At 39.3% G+C, this 17,645-nt stretch overlaps 2 protein-coding genes across 11 annotated transcripts in view; one reads left to right on the plus strand and one right to left on the minus strand.

Moving 5' to 3' along the window:
- Positions 1-3,783, plus strand: part of ZZZ3 (zinc finger ZZ-type containing 3) — a 58,402-nt gene extending 54,619 nt beyond the window's left edge. For all 10 annotated transcript variants that reach the window (XM_086842532.1, XM_086842527.1, XM_086842531.1 and 7 more), the window contains exons 12-13: positions 1,948-2,048; positions 2,453-3,783. In XM_086842532.1, the coding sequence (XP_086698658.1) occupies positions 1,948-2,048; positions 2,453-2,597 (246 nt within the window). In that variant the 3' untranslated portion in view covers positions 2,598-3,783. The remainder of the gene's footprint in view (positions 1-1,947; positions 2,049-2,452) is intronic.
- A 1,832-nt stretch (positions 3,784-5,615) lies between these two features.
- Positions 5,616-17,645, minus strand: part of AK5 (adenylate kinase 5) — an 83,167-nt gene continuing 71,137 nt past the window's right edge. The window contains exons 13-14 of the mRNA XM_086841386.1: positions 14,834-15,013; positions 5,616-6,990 (exon numbers count right to left, since the gene is read on the minus strand). Of these exons, the coding sequence (XP_086697512.1) occupies positions 6,880-6,990; positions 14,834-15,013 (291 nt within the window). The 3' untranslated portion in view covers positions 5,616-6,879. The remainder of the gene's footprint in view (positions 6,991-14,833; positions 15,014-17,645) is intronic.

The raw sequence follows: 17,645 nt of genomic DNA on the forward strand, positions 1-17,645 counted from the left end.
AAAGAAAGGAAATCTTATTTTCTGGTTTAAAAGGGATTTTGTGTCTAACTGGTTGCTGTAACTGTTGGAACAGGGTTTTTTTAAGTCTTATTCAGACAGATTTATTTTCTAATAAGAATAAGAATGCAAGGATAGTTCAAGGTTCAATTCAAATTGACTGTAAAATTAAGAGTCAGTTGATAGTGACCAATTTAAGTTATTAGACCACCGAGGTGCTTCTTATTTTTGTTGGTTTTAGTTGGCATGGTATGTGTGATGTTTCATTTTCTGGGGAATTTTTAACATTAGCATTTTCCTCCCCCCCAAATTTGAAACTTTTAATCAGGCAAACCAGATATTAACAAACTGCTTTTTCTGTATAAAATTATTCTGAGAAGTAAATTGGCATTACATAATGTCAAGCATTTGAAGTTTGAAAGTTTCTCTGCATTTGAGTTTGATTGTATTATGCATTATAGTAAGCTGTGAAATCAGGTGATTATGGGATGTTTTTCCTCAGGAAATTCAGTCTGTGGGCTGGACAGACCTCACCTAATAAGCAGCCATTGAGAGCAGTTTTGGTTCTGCACAGCCTTTGGCTTCATTTACTACACATTATTCAACCTGTGCTTTGCATATTGAATTATTGAATCCCTTGTAGGCTTTTTATGGCTTTCACTGCTCTAATATCTGAGCAATTTGCAAATACTTCTTTTCTTCATTATAAAATAAAAGGCATAGTATTATTTCTGTTTCATAGGGTAGAGGGGAGCTGGAGCACAAAAATTAAGGTTGAGGCTTTCCACTGTCTTGGTTCACAAATTCAGATAACTGGAGCCAGTTTTTCAGTTCTAGCATTATTCTGAACTTGATATTTGCAAAGAACAGCTCTTGGTATGCTTAGTGCCTCCTCACTATCAGCCCTCACACTCAGAAAGCCATCTGTGCACAGAAGGGATGCAGCTGTGGCAGGTCTCTGTGTAAGGTGTTTGTAACCCTGAGTGCTTTAGTGGTGGCAGGAGCAGCTGCTGTGCCAGTGGGTTGCACAGATGCTGAGACAGAACTTCAGGTTCTGATAGATGGATAGAGCATGAGCTATGGGAGCACAGGCTTGTCTCCCATATTTTGTTTTCCTTTTCAGCCCTGTCTCTGCAGCACTCTTCATAGTTTAGGTTTTTGAAAAGCTCTCCTTGCCCTGCAGATCCTATTTTATTGGTTTTTTTCTTTTGATCAAGTATTTTTCCATTTCTATCCCTCTTCTATACCACTGTGAATTTTTTATCTAGTCTTTTATGTCCTGGTTTTTTTCTCTTTATGCCACACTCTTGCACTTGGGATTAGCTCTTGCCTTCTTGCTTAGTTTTCGTTCCAGACCTCTGTTTCCTTCTCTGAACATGTTATTCCCCTTCCTTCCCAGCCATCTGGCTTTTAGTTCCAGCTCACCCATGATGTGTTACTGCATTTCCTGAGCTGGAAGGTACATCAGTGTGCCCTGTTGTGCCCTGATCCACAGCCCCCCAAGCTCTGCTGCTCTGGTCTTACTGCTTCCTGCTGCCATGGAAAGGCTGGCATTCCATGTGCCTGGGCTTGTGTTAAACACCACATGTTTGTGCTGTGTCACAGCCGTTCTTGGAGCCACCTGAGGGTGAGCAGTGTCTGCAAGCAGGGCTGGGCTGCTCTTCTCGAGCAGGATAATGCCAAGGGAGTGGGATTATCCATTATCAAGGATAATTGAGGAGTGGGAGCAAGGCAAAAGCTTGGTGGATCCTCAGGGCTCTGGAGGGCCTCTCCTAGAGAATGTGGACCTCCTTATCCATGAATGCATTGTGGTCCATGGTGAATTCAGCTGTGGGGGCTGGCAGTGGCACAGGGACACAAGAGATTTCCACGTGGTGAGTTGGTGTGCACTGTTACAGTGGAAGTGCCTCCAGGTGCTGTTTTCTCAGTGCTCTTCCATCTGCTCCACAGTGTGATAACTGCGGGATTGAACCTATCCAGGGTGTTCGGTGGCACTGCCAAGATTGCCCTCAAGAAATGTCCTTGGATTTCTGTGATTCGTGTTCAGACTGGTGAGCAGCCTGTGCTTCTACTTGTTACTTGTCATTAGATTGAATCTCTCTGCTGCATAATTGCTATATAGGGTGGAAATCTTTGCTCCAACATAGGACACACATCCTGTGTTGAGTAAAGTGGAAGATAATTTAGCATCTCTTTGTGGGAGATAGATTTTTTTTAAATTAAATTTATTATTTTTTTTAAATTAAAATCTGTAATTCTAGATGTATAATTTTATATTTTTTTAACACAGTGGACAGATAGGTTTGGTACAGTTAAATAGAGGGGGGAATTAGACTTTATGAATGAACTGCTATCCAATTGGGTATGAATCTGTTCATATGATCACTGTTTCTGAAAGTTAAAGATAAGGAAAATATTTGACTTTTAAACTGTTATCTTTCTCTTTCCCTTGCAGTCTGCATGAAACAGAGATTCATAAGGAAGATCACCAGTTAGAACCTATTTACAGAGCAGAGACATTTTTAGACAGAGACTACTGCATGTCCCAGGGCACCAGTTACAATTATCTTGACCCAAACTACTTTCCAGCAAATAGATGACATGGGAAGCAGATCTACCATCTTGGGTTTACAATCCTCTTTGAAAAATAACAATGGCACCATTGTTAATTCTGTGCACATTTTGGAAAGACTCTGCTTTCCCTGAAATGTCACTCACAGCATGACAGCTTCCTGGGTGTACTTGTCAAACTACAGCTTTGAGCTGTCATGGTTCTAGATCACTGAACAGCAGCTGAACATTCCTAGTGTGCAGAAGGTTTCACTGGGAGACTTTTCTTTCACCACATTAGTCACTTTTAGGTGGTGAATCTAAACAAAAGAAACACATACAAAAGGGTGAGCCAGAAATGAGAGCACACATTAAAGATAGAGTAAATTCCAAAGGCTTTGAAGAACTTGGTTAAAATGAGATCCAGAGGAGATGAAGTATTTATATAAAAACAGTTTAGTAGCTTGCAGTTTTGTTGTGAAATAGTTTTCAGCACAGTAACTGACTTCTTTAGGCAAGGTTTTAACCAATGACAGTGTTTGCTTCTAGGCTGTACTCTAAAAATACTCACTGTCTCGGCGATGGTTGGCTACGGGCCTTTATTAAATCGGAGCTGCTTAATCATGTTGACCTTCAATTTTAAAATTTTTTTTTTTAAAACCACGACGAACTCTATTTACCAACAGTGAAGCACTACAGGGGGCAACTGTGGCATTGCTTCCTTAACCAGCTCATGGTGTGTGAATGTTATAAAATTGTCACTCAGATATATTTTTTAAATGTAATGTTATATAAGATGATCATGTGATGTGTACAAAATATGGTGAAAAGTGCCAGTGCTAGTAACTGTGTAAAGTCTCTAATACTCAACATTTACTCCTTTAAAATAAAATACACAGCCTTCTGCCTCTGTATTTGGAGTTGTTAGTGCAACTCATCAAAGAAAACTGCCTAATATAAATCATATATATGGTAATAATTTTTCCTCTTTTGTAGTCTGCACAAGATCCATGAAAGATTGTATTTTTATTACTATTTAAACAGTGATTAAATTTAGCCTGAGCAGTGAGCAAGGGTTCACATGCATTCTTTTATACTGCTGGATTTTGTTGTGCATCATTTAAAACATTTTGTATGTTTCTTCTTATCTGTGTATACAGTATGTTCTTAAATAATGTTCAATTGTCAGGAGAACTGTGAGAAATAAACTATGTGGATACAGTCTGTTTATATATAGAATGCTTGCTGTGACTTCCTTTCTGTGTAGTTCTGACTCTTTAATCAAGATGGAAAGCATTTCCAGGACATTTGGATGGGTGACCCAGCGCTGGCTGTGCAGCCCCGCGAGACGCCCAGCGCCGCCTCTGCCGCTGCCCGCCCGGGGCTGGGGAGCTCAGCTCAGCTCTGGCCCTGGCAGGATTAGCATTGCAGTTCTCTCCTTCCTCACTCACAGACTTCTTTGTCAGATCACAGAAAATCCAGATTTTAGTAGCCTTGGTACAGTGTATACCATTGTTTGAGAAGCTTTGTAATTATTGTGACATATTTTACTTAATATATTTTTTATTGAAATGTATAGCCTGTGATTCAGAAACACTTGATTATTTTATAACTGTAATAGACTTCCAGTTGCTTTGAAACTAGAATACTCAGAGCAATTAGCTAGAAAACGAATGAATTGGACTTTAAAAGATGGCAGTAAAAAGGATAATTGTCTGGCTGCACCTAGTAACTTTAATTATAAATTGGTCAGTATTTTTGCAGTAACTTTAGGTGTAGCTATTTTTTGCTTCAGAAAAAAGAACTTAGGCATTTAATCTATTTAGAAAATAATACAGTACAGTTACTAAAACACTGAGCAAGTATCATATGTAAACATATCTCACGTATCTCATATACTTAGATAAATTTAAGAGACCTTAGAAGAACACGACACAAAACTCACATGATGTATTTTAGTTTTAATTGGAAAAGATACTGCTCTGAGAGGCTAAGACCATAAAAATATGCTTTCCACATCATTCATGGTCTTTATAGGGAACTAGAGTTGGTGAAGGTGTATTATCAGGAAGGGGATCTGTGGTAACATTCATTTTCTGTTTATATCCTGAAAAAAAATGATGGGAATAAAATAAGTAAATTAGAGAAAATATTCAGTCATCAATTTAGGATAGCTTGGAAAGACCAAAAGATCTTGGTATCCTTGGAACAAGGTTGGAAGCCAAAGGATAATTTCAAGTCTGAATCACCCAAGAAAGAAGTGTCTTGGATAAGTCCTATTTTATTGAATATGTATAAATATTAATGTTTCCCTATGCATGCATATACAGCTATTTCTCCTGCATACATTATGAATGTATGCAAATAGGTATCTAATGCACATACACCAAATCAAGCATGGGATTTTTTTGGTTTTTTCCACAGAAAAGACAGAAGAAGCAGAAAGTAAAATTAAACTGAAAGTGTATGGTAAATAATTTTTGTAATTGAATTTAAAAAAACCCCAACAAAACAGCAGCTGATTGTTGCCTTTGTTTCCATCCTGCACAAGTATGAGACTCCACATTTACAACTTCTACTGTAATTAAATTATCATAGAAAATATTCCAGAAAACCTACCCAGATGAATTTGCAACTTCATGGTAACTGCAGAGTATTCTACTTTTTAAAAGAAGCACCTCCAGCAGCAGCTGCTGGCGTGGCCAGAGCTGCCCTCTGGAGCTGGTGTGGTTCTGCAGGCGCTGCTGCTGCTGCTCAATGGCACTGGCTGGAGCTGGAGAAGCACCTCATAGAGCACCAGAGGTAAAATGTAGGCTATAGAAGGCCCCAGGAAAGAAGGAACATCCAGGATATGAAGGATAAGAACATACGTAAAACAGACCCTAAAAAATAATTGAATTAGCATCTACAGGGCAAGTGCTAAGGAAGAAAAGGAAACAGAAGAACCTGCCCTGATTGGAAAAAGGACATACTCTGTAAGCATGCTGATTTGAGCTATATTTTCAAGTCATGTACTGTGCTTTGAAAAGGATTAAACCCACATATACTGTAACAGAAATCATTACTCCTCATTTTTGTACATGTTTTATTTGTATTATGTCTTCATTACAAGAAAGGTAACTTTAAAAATGCAAATCCGCTGCATAAAGTACACCTTTGACAGTACAAGCAATCATGCAACCCACTTTCACTGTGAATTCATCCAGTAGTTCCAGCAAGAGGATGCAGATACTTTACAGGAATGTCAAACAAGCTTTTATTTAGCTGTCAGTATTACCAAAGAAACTCCACAATATTTTAGTTAACCTAACAGAAATACAATAGCACTTTTACAGACTTCTTTGCAGATTACAGATAAATGTCTTATTAAAGGTGCAAGCAACATGAATCAAATAATCCCTGACATTTTCCTTTTTTTTTTTTGTTTCCCACCCCACCACACCCTCCCAAGTTTCGGCAATGCCAGTACACGACAACAGATGATGATCTGAATTTTGCATTTGAAATATTTCTGAAGTGTAATTTAAAGATGACATGAGATGTGGCTCATAACCAACTTTTCATAAGGACTTCAATAGCTATAGCACAGCTGCTGTTAACATGGATCATTACTGGATTGCACATTTAACTATACAATACAATCATTCTCAGCTCACAAAACTGGGAAGTCAGTTATAAAATCATAACATTCCTAGCAGAAGACAAGACCATCTCAAAAATGGTGTCTGATCCCCATTTATGGGTAGACAGACTTCCACAACATTCAACTGTATCTTCAATGAATTTGTCTCCTTGCAACAGTGTTCTGGGGATGTTTTAACTTGTAGCCTGACTAATGCCAGCTCTCTTAGAGCTGCATGTTACAGAGAACAGGTTCCAGTCACTAAAGCCCAAGAACAAGCTAAGTGACAACCACAAAAATTAATACTGTTAATAGAAAGAAAATAATAATGGGAAACTTGTATGCAATAACCCTAATGTCAGTCTGCTGGACAGTGACTGGGGTGGGTGGAGAGCTCCCTGCTGGGCAGGCACTGTCCCGTTTCCCATGGAATGTGTGTGACCATCAAACGCAAAAGCAGAGCTGCTGCTCACCTTCCTGCTTTTAACCCGTGAAGAGCAAACCCAAGAAAACAAAATGCAGTTCTTAGAGTGGGGTTAGCATACAGACCACTTTCTGTTGAGTGTACTGTCAGAACAAAGATTTCGTCTAGAGTAACACACCACATGCACAAATTCCAGATGCCTCTCAAGGAAGCAGCACTGCTTTGACCAGCAAATCATGGCTGTGGGGTGCACGTGGGTGAGGCTGTGTACACACCTTACACACCATTACTGCATTTCTGGTGAAAAAGAAAATGCTGCCTCTTCCTTTTTCAGAAAAGAGTCAATTATCTTGCAGATTTCCAGGAAAACATCCTCCTGTGTTCCTTCTGCATCAACCTGTGAAGCAGGAAAAAACCAGTTTTGATTAAGTTACAAAGAATTATCTCAGAATCTAAGCACTGACACAAAAAACTGGTCTAATACAAAATGAAATTTGTTCTGCTTCATGGTACAAGGATTCTAATGTAGAGGAGTAGCATCAATAAACCAGATTACTCATTTTGTTTCCACAGATTTCTCTAAGAAGGTTCTGCAGGCTCAATTGTAGCGAAGTACATTAGTCAAGTGAGGGCGCTTAAATTCTAAGTACTCATTTTAAAGTAAAGTTTTAAAGTTAAGTTACACCTTTGATACAGAACAGTTGCCAAGGGCTCTTTGCCCATCACTCCAACCTGTCGAGGTCCTTCTGAAGGGCTGCACAGCACTCTGGGTTTTGGCCACTCCACAGCAACTTAACAAATCAATGGGTTCCAGTGCGTTAGTATTTGGAAACTCGGTGAACTGGTTCTGGTTTTATGACATCCTTTGTCCTTGTCTTTTATAAGGGCACTGCTTTTCTGGTATAAGAACTCAACTTTCATTGAAGCAATTTTTTTCTTTAACACCCCAAAGATTCAGTTTTCTGACCAAGCTATTTTCATGACTGTATGTCACAAAAACAAGACCAATTTATTTTCCTGTGCTGAAGATGAGAGAGCTGCATTTCAGCAGAGAGGAATGACACTTGCAGCCAGTAATGCTTGTGTTCCCTGGAAAACATGAGGCAGAACTGAGCTGTTCTGAGCAATGAGTTTCATGTCCATCCCACGCTGTGGCACCTGAGGAAAGAGAGCTGTCTTTTGCCCTCACAGCAGTGACAGAAGCAGCTTTCACACTGGCTGCATACTCCACACAGATGCTTCTGCTGATTATTCCTTTCCTCAAATGCCTGCTGAGAGCTTTGGTCTTTACACAAAAGCAAAATTCTTCTCTGCTTCTCCATGCTTCGTCTTTCATGCAGGCATGAAATGAAGTTTGCACAAGATTAAATGGACCCATGACAACTTTGTGAAAGGATCTTTTTCTGAATTGCTGCATTTTCATCTCAGAGTTGCTGACTAGAAAGCCAGACAATTGTAGTGTTTGAAGGGGACATCCCTGCCTATAATATTTTCTGCCATCTTTTTGGTCTGCAGGAGAATTAAAGGAGTTTCATATTCAAATAAATGTGTTTTTAAATAGGCCAAGAAATTCTGCTCAGATATGACTTTGTCTTGCAGCCAGCTTCTGTACAGCTGACTGCAGTCCACGTACATCTAAGTCCCTCAGTGCTGAGTCTTGTGTGGGAGTCAGCAGCTGCTCCTTGCAGAGATCCAGCAGGGACTGCAGGCACCCTCCATAGCTTGGTTTTCACTCCTGGTGGCATCCACAGATGCTGTGAAGTTTGGTCCCCGTTGCGTCCTGTCAGAAGTGCTGGCACATCTCACCAGCCAGGTCCACACCCAGAGCTCCAGCAGTGCACAGCCAGCCTGGCCAGGGAGCCGTGCCTGGCCGGGCCCTGTCCCCTCGGGCCCACCGCAAGGAAATGTGACGGTGTGAGCTGAGCTCCCCTTGGCACCCTGGCAGCTCCCGGGCCACGGTTCCCTTGTCGCCCTCACTGCCCTTTGCCACGGCGTTTGCTGCTGCTGCTGCTGCTGCTTTTTGTAGAGCTGAGGCAGAGGCAGGCACGTGCCTTAGAAAGGGCAGTTCTCGCACAAGGGCTGCACATCTTTCAGAAGTGTTTAGAAGTGGGGTGGTACTTACTGGTAGCAAAGAGAAAATGGGAGCGATGAACCATTCTGAACCAAACATTTACCTTTTCCAGTGAAAACAAAACCAGCACCTCCCATCTCAGCTGCTATAAAACACCTTATTTGGCCTGTCTCAACTGCCAGGACAACTATTTTCATGTGGCTATCCCACAGGAAATATACTGCATGCAGGGTGAAAGCCACAGCCATTTCAAAGCTCTCATCTTAATATGTATTTTTATTATCTCTTTATTTCATAAATACTTATGCACCGTCTAACTGATCTAGTCTTATCAGCACAGCTGATTGCCACTGGCTTTTGGTGACCTCTTTAGAACTGGGCCTGATACTCAGGTCTAGGTCTAGGGAGTTGTGATGAAGAATTAGTTCAGTAAGCAAGCAAACCACCACCCTTTGTGATGGGCTGGAATGCTGGCTTTCTAACAGTAGCAATAAAATATGCCTGGGCCTAACTAATGACAGCCCCAGTGCTTCCCATGCTGGCCTCCTACATAACAAAGATCCAATTCATAAAACTAACTTAACATCGTGGCACAAAACTGACTTGAAGTGCCAATAATTCATATCTAGTACTACAGTAATTCAATGGCACTCTCCGCAGCTTGAGAGGAAAATCTGTATTTCTCTTCCTCAGATTATAACAAACCTCATAAATTAGGCCTGTTCTCAAGGCTATTTAAGGCTAGCTTCTCATAAAACAAGATCCATATACAGTTTTCCACATAGAATTATATATACCAAAATGGATTATGGCTTTTGGTAACTTCAAATACAGAGAAATCTAATGAACTCATATGAAAAATTATTGGAGTAACCATCCCTATAGTACAATGTTGCCCCCTTTATTATCAAAATCAACCAATTAAGTCTTCTGTCAACAAATCTCCATTTGTTGTAGGTTTTGAAATTTAGAACTCTAAACATATACTGCCACTGAGAAGAACCTGACTGTCTGTAGAGCGATTGGCTGAGGACAGACTCTGAAATTAACTCAGTAGTTAGAAGCTTCTTACTGAAGGTCAGTCGAGTTCAGCTGTGTTGTCACTAACATTTATGTCTTTGTCATTAGAGTGTGTTAGAGAATCTCTCTGAGACTGTGCAGCACCTTGTTCTCACAGCAAGGGATCAGGCTGTCTAAATCCACTGAAAACACACTGCCCCAGACCTATTCATATTAGGCATGCATTTTCTGCTGTGTTCTATCTATGATCCCCTGCTAATGTTTCTGATGTATCTTTCTAGACCAGTTTCTCATCTAATGGGCCACAAAGCACCAAGAGGGGAATAGAGAATCACTTGTTCTTTGTTTCCCTCATCCTTACTATCAGGGTTAATGGGTCTCTGAGAACCTTTCAAAAGATGGAAATAAACCACGTAACTGCTCTCACTCTCACCATTGATTGCCCCTTCTGGAAAGGGGGAAGTCACCCCACCCCACACACACTTAAAATGGATCAGCAAGGAAAGGCTCACAAGTGGACCTGGTCACACTGGTGGATGGTCACATGTTCTTTCATAATGGTTATGGGAAATGTGAAAATGTGACTGCAAATGATTTTAGAAAGAAATAGTAGAATAACACTGAGGAAAAAAAAAGAAAAGAAATAAGCACAGAAAAATGAAATTCTGTTAGCCTTTGTAGGCTAAGCTTTCATAGCATATGATCTGAAATAGTCAAAGTTTTTGACACCCTTAATCCTCTGCTCTGGCCTGATCGGTTTATTTGTTATACTCATGCCCTTTTCCTCAGACTTTGAATAGGAAACCTACCAGGTGTCTTATGTTAGCTAGGTAGGATCAGGGCTCTTGCTTGACTACCAAGGCATTGCTCTTCTCTTTTACTTACTACCCTCCTACATACTGTCACTTCAAAAAAGCTTTAAAGGATGAGTCACATATTAAAAACAATATTTTTTTTCCTCCCTTTCTTCTCAGTTGAGAGAGGGCCATATATTCAAAGGGATTTACATTTAGCCACGTCAAAACACAAGTAGGTGTCTATAAAATTTTCAGATGCACTTTTCTGTCCAGCTGCCTTGGAACTCAAGTGTCTTCCTGCTGACTACTACTATAATGAATTTTGTTTCATTTTATTTAATGTCATTTATCTGAAGCACCTGATTCCCACAGAACCAGGCAGCTTGTAGGCAGTTTTTGAGAGCAGTGCTTTCAGCCCTTGCATTTCCAGTACAAGGTCTTTACTCAAAAGCAGGCACTTGCTGTCCTTAGCAGCAGGTGGGTGTTCTTTAACTACAAAAGGAATTATGACATATTAAACTAAATCCTCAAAATACAATTTAAAAAAAAAAAATTGAAAATTTTCTAACTTATTAGTCACAACTATGTTACCTTCCAGAACAAAATTTAGGAACTTAATGCCTCAGCAGAAAAGTAAGGACACTGTTGTCTTTGCCCTTCATTTTCCAGTCAGTCTGTCTTCCCTTGCAAATATGAACACAGTTCTCAATCTCAGCAGGGTGCTGGAAGGACTGCTGTTGTTTATTCCTGTCAGGTTCACAGGTGTTTCATCTGTACCCACAGCCTTCACCCTCTGTCCATGCCTCAAGCCTCCACTGCTGAGCAGGAACACAAAGAGGGAATCTTGGCCAAAGGGAAATTTCCAACACAGTCCTGATCTTTTGTCAGCTGTCACTGTTCTTGTTCAGAGGTCAGCAGAATGGAAAAAATGTTCCAGTTCCACATATCATATCAGTTAGTTATGAATGCACCTATGCACAACAACTCCAGGTTGGGGAAAGTCAGAACATCCTCGAGGATTAAAGTGAGAGTGCTGCTACAACCATATACCTTTGTCTCTTCTGTGCAAGGAGAGAATTCCCAATGAGTGCAGAGGAAGCCAGGTCAGAGCTGAGTTTTTCTGTCTGCACTGCGTTTCTCAGGGTCTATCCAGCCATGCCTCAACGCCTGTTCCAATGCAGAGTAAGAAAGCTCATTTGACACTGTACTCTCACCACACCTTGATGTGGTGTGACAGGTAGGTCAGCTCCTCCTCTGTGAGTGCGCAGCCAACATCGAATTCCCACACCAGACCTTTTACTGGCCTTCTGCCCAGGACTGAATTTTACATTTGCATATTTAATTAGCCGGTTTCAGGACTGAAAACCTTTGGAGTGGATAGGATGAGTTAAATATATCCCACTGTTGTCATGTGCTGTTCCCAGCCTGTGGAAAATTTTGTCCAACCCTAAATATACTTAAACTGGAGAAATTAAATTACACCAGTATGCCAACCCCATTTTCTTGTTACACATGTCTATTTCTGATTTTCTTTTCTGTGGCAGTTGGAGCTGGGTGCTACAGTCAAGCCCTATAAAACATGATCACTTACACAATTAAACTAGAGTTTAGTGGTCCTTAGCCACACACTGCAGTAAGCTGGCTAGAAAAGGTTAATGCCAAATCTTCATGGAAGTTAGTGGGATTTAGAATAATATTCCTCTAGAATCTCAACACCCACTCCTCTGCATGCTTAAGAAAGTGCATTGCTGCAACCTCAAGGGACATAAAGCTCACGTGGGCCTTTCCCTGAAGAGCTGTTTATGTTGAAAAAACAAACTTAGGCAGGAATCAAAGATTCTTTTCAATTCCTCTTCCTCTCTTAAACAGCTTCTCTTCAGATGCTTTGGCCATTGCTTATCCTGGGATCACATACTGATCTGGATATCCAAAGAGCACCTTCAAGAAGGCACCACTTCCCTGAAGCTATTGCATCCCACCACCTTTGCCTGAGAAAAAGAGTACACTAACCTCTGATCTGTAGTTATATAAATGGGATCTATATATTTAAGGGTTCTTCAAATCAACACTAGTAGATTAACTTAGGTGGTTTTGTCTGAAATGGATAGGAAACACACACCAGTTCTTTCAAGAATCAGAGTTATAGAGGCAGCAGCATCTCCACGGGAGCATTAACATCTTCAGCCAGCACTGGTCAGTGTTGGAGAGTGATAAACCCACTTAGGAATGAACAAATTCCCAACACTGAAAATAAGTGATGTTTTAATTAAAATGGGAAAGAAAAATATTAAACATGTTAGACTGCCTCTAGGTAAAGTCTCAGTCTTCTGCGTGTGTACGATATTATAAATAAAAAAAAACAAAGACTATTTTAGCCTAGCCTGCACCAAAGAAAAAAAAAATTGCTGTCAGAAGTTATACTTGATTTATTTGATCAGAAGTCATAATTGTCAGTTTTCCTGCTTTCCGCCTGAATTTCCTTTCACCATTCAGAGAACACCTAGTGGCTGCTAATGTCAATGCTCGGTTGTGTGTAAAATCTGTTGCTATAAATAAGAAACTAACCCCCATGTCCTGGGAATTGCAAACTTCCCCTTGACTCTCTGCTTTCTTCAACACATGTAGCTTAAACATATTCACCACTGAAACAGTTTTAAAAGACATTTCCCACAATAATATTAATAAAACTGATTTTACAGAGCTTTCATACCCAGTGGTTTCACCTGGAAGATGGATATATGGTAAATACCACATTCACCAGAACCAAGTTCAGACAATGTACAGACATTGTGAGAAAAGTAGAGTAGGCACTGTCCAAGCAAAGCACAGGTATTTTCTAACATGCAAACACACAATGTCAGCTTCCCCAAAACCAATGGTAAGAGTACAAATCACATGTCCAGCTCTGACCCACAGATTTGGCAAGTTCCTTAAGGAGCTAATGAGCTATCAATTTTCACGAAAAGTCTGCATATTTTGCCATTATGTAGGGGATGGAGCAGGAACTTGCAGCAGAAGCATTAAGGAAGGGCAAGGGAAGTCCATGTCAAGTGAAATGAGGCAGACCATGACTGCAAAATCTGTGTGAAAGTACAAACTGCAGTTTCTCTCTCTTTGGGACTGTCACTTCCCTGATGCTTCAGAAAGGGAAACACTGTGGTAGGCACAGATCCCTGGAATAGGGTAGTGAGACAGAGCTCTGTTTTCCTTGGCATTGTGCTGTGTTGGTGTATTGTGTATTGTACTGAATTCTTAGTTAGGCACATCCTTACAGTTTTGGCAAGATAGCTTCTCAAATAAAAACAAATAAACCCCATAATTGTTTGTAAGCCTAAAGATGGAAAGTAAGCAGGAACTTTCTTCTGCTGCTTAGACATTGTCTCATGTGCACTCATTGTTGGGGTTAGGAAAGGCCACAAATCAGGACTCTTCCTTTGAGTATCGTTTTTCTCAGCGTTTTGTCATTTACCCTGTCCTCAGGTCAGGATATTGGTGCATAAATCAGCTGCACATTTCTCTATTGAGAACTTTGAAAAGTAGAAAAGTTTGGGGCAGGTGATTTGCATGTTTGCTACAGCCTCTATTAAAAATAGATCCTATAATATTTCTAGAAACTGTTACTGGATTCTTTCTCTTTTAGGACAAGACAGAGAAGTAGAACTAGATCTTTCTGTAGCTGAACTGAGGGATAGCTTGCCATGACAGATCAGAGAAATAAAAAGAAAAAAACCTCCAAAATCCTATGTAAATGAGTCTACAGATATGCCAGCTAAATGCACTGATGGAATTTTTCTTGCTTCTTTGTAAAGTAATGATTTTAGAATAAAAAGAATGCTTTATATATCACATCCTGAGCAGGTGTAAACTGAGGTAATTCACTGAAATTAATATAACTATATTATTTATTCCAGCAAAAATATCTTTTTTGTATGCAGGTCTATTTTATTTCAGGATATACATGGTCAGTTTTGAAAATTTTACTAAAGGGCTTTGGATTAACATGATCTTTCATCCTAATTCTGAAAGCACTTAGATAGTAATGTAATAAATCCTAATACTTAAAGAAAAGCTTTCCAGAATTTTTGTTTAATAAGAGATTATATACAGATGAGTTATTGATTTAGGATATGTTCTCTGACTAAGGATAAATCTGTGGTTTTATTTTTTCAAACTGTACCGTGGAACTCAGAAGTTTGCAGAACTTGAGAACAAACCAGGGAATTGCAAAATGAGAACAACTGGAAAGTGTGAGAACAGCTCATAAATGGTATTGTGTCACTGTTTTCCATACACTGCTCATATAATTAAAATAAAAAGCAATAATTTAATTTAAAAGGTCAAGGTCAAGTTACCTTGCATAACTGTGTCCTGCTTTCATAGTATGCAATCAGAGGGTTTGATGCTTGGTAGTAGCTTTCAATTCTTTCCTCAGCATTCTCAGAGTTCTGACTTCTCTGATTCCTCATCAGAAGGCGACTGCTCATGGTTTCTGCAGAGCAGTCCAGGCAGAGCACGAGCTTTGGTTCCCCAATCTAGAGACAAAGGAAAGCAACAAACATTCAAATACAGATTTTGTTTGGATAAAACCAAAACAGTCACCAAGGAATTTATCAGAAAATATTATTTGTCTCTGGAGAAATTATGCTTATTAACAAACATCTCTCATTGCAGCGGCACTAAGGGATGCCAGCACTGAGGAGCAAGGCTGTGCTTGCCTGGGCTCTACACAGAGAGATAAAGAGATAGGATCTTACAAATTCTGTCTGCTTGGACTGAAGAGCATCAGTTCATTATTTGCTTGATGCAAACAGTACAGGACTTATGGAATACTTGACTGAGTTCTATTTGTAGCCTTTTCTTTGTTCAATTTGTGGAAAGGGAGTGGTAAACTATAGCTTAGTATTTCAAGATGCAGTAGCAGGAAGTGTCCACACAAAGTGTACCCACTTGAGATGGAAATGAGTAACAAACAGGCTCAGGGACACCATCAAATATTCACAGGAATACATCCTGTGAGTTACTTTATTTCACACAGTATTTTATGTCCTTGTTTGCAGTGTACCCACATCATTCCTACCCATGCTGTAAAGGAAGGATGTGATACATTCCTCTGCATTTTCAAACTGGCAAGTAATTTCCAAATTCTATGGGAAGCTGATCATTTAATGCTGTTTGACTAGTGCCAGACTAGCCATGGGGGAGAGTCTGTAATTTTCTGTAATAAAAATATATACAGATTTATTTATTTTTATTCTTAGGCCTGGCAAAGATCAGAAATACTAGTCTCTCTCTACATTTGATCATAGATATTGCAGTACTTTAATGGGAAAAAAAGAAATGGCAAGAAAGAGCAGAATGTTCTTTATAGTATTTCAGGAGAGAGCCAAAAGTTCTGAACACAAATCTTCATCATTCTTTCCCTGAAACACTGAAAGACATGTATGTCATTTAGCATAAATCTTGGAATGCACACTGCTCAGGCACAGTACTCTGACACAAGATTTTGTATGAGCAAAAACTGCTGGGCTGAGTCCCAAGCGATAAATTCCACTATTTCAAGCAAAATAAAGGTGTTACAGGATCAGTGGGGAAAAAAGTTTGTTTTTCCATGCAGTTATGTATTTAATCCTTCAATGACACTCTCAGTGTTTTTCTCATTCCTTCCTTTTCCAGCAGGGATCTGGAAAACCCTTTTTAGGAAAGTGAGAAGTCTTGGAAAAAGATGAATGCTCTTCACACTAGTGACCATTACAAAATCATATTTTTACTCTGGCTGCAGCAAAGAATATCTAAATGACCAATATATGGAAATTGTTATTGTTGTCTTTGTTGACAGCCCTGAAAGGAAGAAAGATTCTAAAGGTAAATATTTCATGTCAGGCCTTCTGCATTTGACTGAGCATGTCTGGATTATGTTGACCTTTCTACTACCCTTAATGACTTTCTAAGAGAAGCTGAAGCCAAGGGATTATGTCAGACAGTTCAATGACAGGCTTTTATCTACCCATTTTTTCCACACAGAAAAAAATTAATGCTATTAGCTGTAGCAGCACTGAGTTTGGGGATTAAAAGAGCCAAGAAGGCAGTTTTAACAGTGCAAGAAGCATAGAGAATTTAAAATATATATGTTTATGTGTATAACTGGATTAGGATGGTGAGAAGTCATTTCTTCCCTGTTTTACATGAGGAATTCCATGGTCTGTTCTAAATTATAATAGAATAAATAGGAAATAATTCCTTTCATCAGGTGTATCATCACCTTGTAATGAAGATATGAAGGAGTCTACTGATTAATAGGGTCAATAATAGCATCTTGCTTGATACCCTCAGTCTGATTTGCTTTTAAAAAATTTGCATGGTTTTCTTAAAAGTTTCAGTATTGATATCTGGAATTCAAGCCATTACAGAAATAGTAGAATTTAGTTCTTCCAAACTAAAACCCACGAAAAGTAGAAGTAATGCCCTTACCAGATATTACAGCAATTTTTGCTGCTTTTTTTTATTATTATTATTACTATTTTCCTGACACATTTTAGCTTAAAAAATACATACCAAGCAAGTCTAATGTTTTGTGTCTTTACTCTGTCTCACATAGTACTTTCCACCTGGTGCTGTGGGATATATAATTTAATGATGTTTTTTCACCTTGTAGGAAGATTGAGAAGGGAACAGAGTTTTCTCCTGCTCTAGAATTATGACTGGATAAAAGTACAACTGTATCATAGAAAGGAATTGGGTAAAACTGTCCAGAGAATAAGCCAGTTTTTTTCTACATAGCTCATTCTGTTTATGAGTCAAGCTCTGAAATATAAGCATTATGCTTGATGTTCTTCTAAATAGAACAAGTCTTTGTTAACTATTGTAACTATTATAAAGCTTTTTACATATCCTGTAGATATGTAGCACTATTCATCAGTACTTTGCTGCCATTAATTAGTAAGGCCTGATGTACACCTCTTTTCATTCAATTATAATTTAAGAACTTCTCATCACCCTTTGGAAAGAACTGCAAAGCATTACCTCAAAAGTTACACATTTAAAAAAACTTCTCAGTCTTCCTGAGAAGCTCACAGGCAGCCTGGGAGAAGTGGATAGGAGGCACAACAGGGGTGACTTAGCACATTCAAAATGGTCACTTAAGGTCTTTCTCTTTTACTCCAAATG

This window comes from Cyanistes caeruleus, chromosome 9 (genome assembly GCF_971803275.1).
Source record: "Cyanistes caeruleus chromosome 9, bCyaCae1.hap1.1, whole genome shotgun sequence".
Taxonomy (NCBI): domain Eukaryota; kingdom Metazoa; phylum Chordata; class Aves; order Passeriformes; family Paridae; genus Cyanistes; species Cyanistes caeruleus.